This window comes from Eurytemora carolleeae, unplaced genomic scaffold, assembly GCF_000591075.1.
Source record: "Eurytemora carolleeae unplaced genomic scaffold, Eaff_2.0 scaffold1327, whole genome shotgun sequence".
NCBI lineage: Eukaryota > Metazoa > Arthropoda > Copepoda > Calanoida > Temoridae > Eurytemora > Eurytemora carolleeae.
In genome coordinates this window covers 49,042-55,198 of record NW_019397287.1, presented here as the reverse complement: position 1 = coordinate 55,198, position 6,157 = coordinate 49,042, and the positions used below count along the sequence as shown (strand labels likewise).

The 6,157-nt window shown below is 32.9% G+C and overlaps 1 protein-coding gene across 1 annotated transcript in view; it reads left to right on the top strand.

Moving 5' to 3' along the window:
- The first annotated feature begins 1,899 nt into the window (after positions 1–1,899).
- Positions 1,900–6,157, top strand: part of LOC111713283 (uncharacterized) — a 17,081-nt gene continuing 12,823 nt past the window's right edge. The window contains exons 1-3 of the mRNA XM_023488118.1: positions 1,900–2,209; positions 3,132–3,211; positions 4,971–5,021. Of these exons, the coding sequence (XP_023343886.1) occupies positions 2,175–2,209; positions 3,132–3,211; positions 4,971–5,021 (166 nt within the window). The 5' untranslated portion in view covers positions 1,900–2,174. The remainder of the gene's footprint in view (positions 2,210–3,131; positions 3,212–4,970; positions 5,022–6,157) is intronic.

The window sequence follows — 6,157 nt, the reverse complement described above, 5'->3', positions numbered from 1 at the left end:
GCAAATAAAACTGAGGTAGGAATTTGACTAGACAAAGTTTAAATGTGCAAGTTGTACTGAATGGCATACGTAAATTAACGCAATTTAAATAAAAATTATGACTATAAAAGTACATCGAGTCTAGGACAAATTACAACTGATCTGATCATAACATAAACAAAACGCGTACTGTATGTTTGTGTTACCTTGAAATTTAATTTTATTGGTCAAACAGGTCCAGATAGCAACACTTGAACTATACAGGATGCAATACGCGTACTGTATGTTTATATAACACAAATGCGTATTTCCTACAGATGGCAGCAAGGGGAGAAAGGAATATAGAAAGTAATCAATTTGCTATAGATGTCTCTCCTTGCACCTTCTCTCAGAGGTTCAAAAATTAGTTGTCTGCTACAAGCACTTTAGGAAGGAGGTTTCTACCTGCCTGCATATCTATATATATATATTATCTTTGTTTAAACCCTATTCTGATATGCTAACGTGCGTATGTTCTATAGCCCTGCCCAAAATACCCTGTAGGAGAGCACGTGAATTTAACGGTTCTGTCAATATTCCAGAAAGCTATGACTTTCGATCACAATTTCTCCTATTAAACATAATTTGTCAGCCTTCTTTCTTAAATACTTTTTTGCTGTCATTTTTAATAAAAAGTATCATACAAACAAATCCGTAAGTTTAAAGATTGATAAAATATAAACCAAAACGCGTATGACTTCAAATAGAAGAAACCGAATGCCTCTAACTCTGGTTAGTCCGGGGTGAGAGGGGTCTCTGGTACCCAAGGTACCCCTCCCCCCTCTTTTTTATACTTATCCATGGCATTTTAACATATTTGGAAAGCCCTGGGGTTCTACTTAAATAACCTGACATTTCTTAGCAAATTTGCAAAAATTTTGATATTTCTGCGAAATCCAGTTTCAGGTTCCGCACAGTTTTTGTTTTCATACATAATTTAGCTTTAGACCAAGGCCATTTAATTATGCAAAACTGATTGCGAAATTTGAATAACCTGGATTTGTACATCCCATGAAACATTACAGTTGGTAAATAGTTTTGAATGTCGTCTTCCATGCACTGTGTTAGATATTAAAGGCTGCTTGCAGTTTATTTCATTTAAAAATCTTTTGCTCAAATATATTGTGAAAATAGAGTGATGAGTCTGGTTGATTAATTGATAGGTTATAGGCTCGTTGCCTTCTTGACTAATCTCCTTTACTCAGGACGCAGTTTGTTGCAAACATACATAGCCGTATATTTCATACCTACAATAGATGTATGTATAAATAATCTTAATGACAATGTTAATAAAATTAACGACCATGTTAATGAAATTAATAACAATGTTAATTTTACAAAATGACAATGTTAATAAAATTAAACATCCATGTTAATGAAACTAATGACATTTTTAATTTTCAAAATGACAATGTGAATAAAATTAAATGACCATGGTAAAATCGGTTCAAAACAGAGGCTCTGGCATCAATAAAAAACTCAGTTTGTGTGTCCGACAAAATTATTAATAATTGTGATAATTTTAGAATAAACTGCTTATTTTACAGAAAAAAAGTGCAATTTATTTTCTGTTTTTACACTTTTTTATTTAATCTTGGAAAACATGTCAAATAATGTGAAAAAAGTTTGTTTTCCTTGTTATATTTGACACTTGTGACGTCGTGTATAATTGATCCATTTCTCTGTTGCCACCTATTGTACTTGATAATCTATTTGGTAAACATTGTATCAAGAGTTGCATGTAAAACAATTTTAAATATTAATAGTCGTAAAAATGGATTTAATCTAATTTCCAGAAATTTTCATATTACCATAAAAGAAACCTCAATATTAACTTCAATATCAATATCTTTAACTTTGCAAAACATTTCTACAGAAATTTTTCTAATCTAGAATCAAGTACAGCAATCAAGATAATTAATACCGAGGAATTAATTAATACTGAGATTCTTCTATCTTTATATACTTATGAACTTTTGTAATTTTTTTCCCGCATTTTTTTGTATTCTCTCACAAGTCAGGGCAAAGCTAGTAATTATTAATATTAACATGTTTAAATATTTAATAGTTCTTGGTTATGTAAACATGAACAAATTGGAGTGTTTAAACAGTCCCGGGTATCAGCTTAGAGCCTTTTATCAGGCAGAACCAGCAACATGATTTTAATCCTTCTCATGTTGTACAATGCAAGGTAATATTTCATTAATTCAAATTTATATTTGAAAATCTTAAATATACAGGGTGTTTCTGAAAAAGGTGTTTCTGAGGCTTTTTAGCCTACTAAATATCGTTGTATTGTGTTACGAAGTGCTTCTTAAAGGTACAATGAGGGGGGGGGATGTGCTCGTCAGTAAAAAATTTCAGTCTAAAATTCCGTTTAACCCTTACCAAGGCCTAAAATTTTAAAAATGTGAGCTTGGTATCTTTCCAAAGATTTTCAAAAAACACACATTTTTATTTTTATGCTTTATTTATACGAAACATAGTAGGAAAAAACTTGCCCATTTTCAATGATAGACTTGAGGATTTTTTCAAAATAAATGAAAAAATAAGATGTTTAATTTTTTTGAAAATGACGACGACCCCAAATTTACGGGCATTGTACCTTCAAGTGACACATTTAAGGTACAATAAAACGACGTTTTGTTGCAATTTATATCTTTTGAAATGCAGGAGCGAGCACATTTCGATTATTAGGCCTAATTTTTAAAGTTAAAAGGTTAAAAATGTTTTATCGATGACCATCCCATATATGGGGTCTGTACCTACTAAGAACACTTTTCAACAATATTTAGTAGACTAAAAAGCTTAAACACACACTTATTTAGAGACACCCTGTATACAACTTCCAAAACAACATTATACATAGTGTACGGGCATCTTTCTTCATCCAATATCTGACATTTCAAATTAAATTGACGTTTACAGAAATACGAGTACAAGCCTAAACGAAGTATACAACATTGTGAACGAACCATTAATAACATTAGTTAAGTTTAATTTTTGACTTTGCACGCTTACTAAAAGCAATTTTGTATTGTTTTAAGTTTTGGCGATTTAAAAAAACTGAACATATTGTTAAACTCTTTTTTTTCAATTTCTCTTAATTTAAGGTTGTTAGAAGCTGTTGACAGCAGTTTGTTTCTCCAAGAAATGGTTCCTGTGTCAAATCTTGTCGTATTTGAGGAACCAGGTTTATAAAAGGGGTTGTAAGCGTAATTTCAAGCGACCTTCCATTTGTAAAGTGGCATGTCCTATTTACAACGATACCCTTTAAACCTTTGTTTGATAATGGATTTCGTATATATACTTATTTATATAGCGGGAAATTAACTGCCAAGAAACCGCACAGCACGGAGTTTCGAGTTTCCCAGCACTTAATCATCAGCTATACAAATGAGGGTATCTACTATCTACCACTTCGATGTCCGGACAAAGGCTTGAAGGGTACTGTTGTGAATCAGAAATGTCTTTATTTAATTGGAAAATCACTTAAAATTTGGCTTGCAATCCCTTTAAGTCAGAAACTCACATACATTTCACTACAGAAGCATTCATTTGGCGTACAGTTCCGGTTTGCCTTACATAATACATTGTACTGTACAGCTTGTTCTGGCTGGTTAATAGTCAACCCGGTTCTTGAAATGAACTGTAGTTTATATTGCACTGAATGTTCGCCACAAACTGTAATGTGTTAAGCGTACACAGTATACTTATATCATAAATAGGGTTTGTTTTGTTTCGTCGGGATATGTTTTGTATGTGCCACTCATTTTATAATCCCAATTTCGACCCAATGTCGAAGACCTTTGATATTTTATTCTAGAATTCTGCTAGATTAAGTAGTTCAGATTTGAAATATCAGAGGATTATAGTTTACAGGGGCGGATAAAGGGGGGGCGGCAGGACCTTTGCACCCCCCTCTGAGATTTCACAATAGCTTCTCAAGGGAAAAACAACCTGGTGCAAAACAGAAAAAAAATTCGCCTGCGCCGCGGCTTTTGGTTCTTAAATCTGGATATCTGAAGGATAATAGAGATGGGTTTAGGCAATGGTTTTGCTCTTAAACTTGAGGTACTTACATACATGTCCCATAGTCTAACTTTCAGGCCAGGTTATTAGAAGAAAATGAGACCTCTAATTTTTTTTACTTGCGACTATTTTTTAAATGTGTCAGCTATTATGACATTCATTACTCAAGGGCTTATCAACTTTATAAATTTTAAATCTGTAGCTTAATTAGTTAATTAATTATTGAAAATAGTCAATAATTTTATTTAATTGACTATTTTAATTTTTCTGAAACACCGACCAGCCGTTGAACCGTCCTCTGACTCCGCCCTACAATCTACATGCATTAAAAAACGTTTTTTTTTGCAAAATTGCAAAACTATGAATTTAAAAAAGGAAAGAAGTTTGAGCGTTCTAGTGTAAGCATTTTTCAAGTTATAAAGAAAAAAACCAGTGGGGAAGGGGGGTATTTATACAATATTGTTACAAAGAAAATATATATTGTACTACAAGTAAATTTTAAATAAATTATTATGTTCAATTGGTCTGTTTGCAACTTTTAACTGGTTTGTCCCATTCTCAGTGGACTATTGAAAGTCCTAACTGAAGTGTAAATGTCGTCTTCATATTCTAAAGTTTTCTAAATCCCCATGTGTTAAAAATGAAAAAAGGGTGATAAAACAAATCATTTAAATACGTTGGTAGGCGATTATATCAATACAATGAAGACAACTTTTGGTATGTTAAACAACATAGATACACTCAATCATAGAAGTCAAGAGAAGCTATCAATTAAAACAGCTTCATTGGGATCAGTTGTATACTTGTATTTCGTAAACAGCTCGTTAACAATCAAAACTTAAAGAAAAAGTCGTCTTCATTGTATTGACATTACCGCTTACCACTGTAAGTTATTAGAGTAATGATATATTTTTATCTAGATTATGTGGAGTCGGCTCTGGTTTGCAGTTTCATGTGTTTAGAGAAAAATGGTAAAAATATAGCTGTTACACTTTTAAAATTCATAAAATAGGCTTTCGTTACCTTGGAAGTTAATTGCATATGAAATAGTTGTGAGATGCTGAAAATTGATTATTGCAACTGTAGTATGAGCTCAATAGCTCGGAACAGGGATAGTTTCATTGATGAACCCCTTCTGTTTTCATTTGGACCCAGAGGAGCGGGGGAAGGCAGGCGGCCATGAGCCACCACTATTTCCCCTTCCGTGCCACATATTAGCTTAATGAGTGATTTTAAGATGGATTTAGTATAATGAGTCAGTAATTAAATAACCATTAGACTTTGTGATATTTCAAGATGCAATACTCAGTCAATTTTGTCAAAAATTTCATTGTAAAACAGTTTAAGAATTCAACACACAAAATATTAATCTTAAGTAGAATTGAAAAAATGGTTTGAGTTGTGCTTTTTTGAGTGACGCGGCTGGATTTTTTAAATCAGACTTAAAAGGCCCTAAATATACCATTTAAAAAAGTAGTTTTGCCCGGAAGAGTCAAATGTGGTGGTACGGAAGGGGAAAAGTGGTGGCTCATGGCTGCCGGAAGAGAAAAAGCTAATATGTGGCACGGAAAGGGAAATAGTGGTGGCTCATGGCCGCCTGCCTTCCCCCGCTCCCCAGAGTTAGCTAAGCTCAGATTGCAATTATTCGTAGATGAAGAAGTGGGTTTTTCCCTTAATTTCCAAAAGTTTATAATTTTCTGCATGCTTAGCGGCTTTATTTAATGTTATGTAAGACATTTCCGTCACAGACTTGATCCGCTGTAGTGTCATGGGGACAATTCTACCTTGCATGGGGCGGATTTCCTCATAGTTTTAACCATTTATAAACACAATGTTAAACATAAAACATTACAAATTATTAGTTGACATATATTCAATACGCATTAAGTTCTTAAATGTATTTAAAGAGGTAAAGGCAAAAAAGTTATTTTCTCTTTAATGTCGTCTTCGGAAAAGATCTTTAAATTAAGACGTTATTCTTATCAGGCCTTACTTACCTTTTATGCCTTTTTTAAAATACAAAATAACTTTTCAAGAGAAGAAGGATGGATGTTGAAAATAACCTTCCCCTAGCTCCTTGAAAAGTGTAAAGTATGGTTTCAAAGGG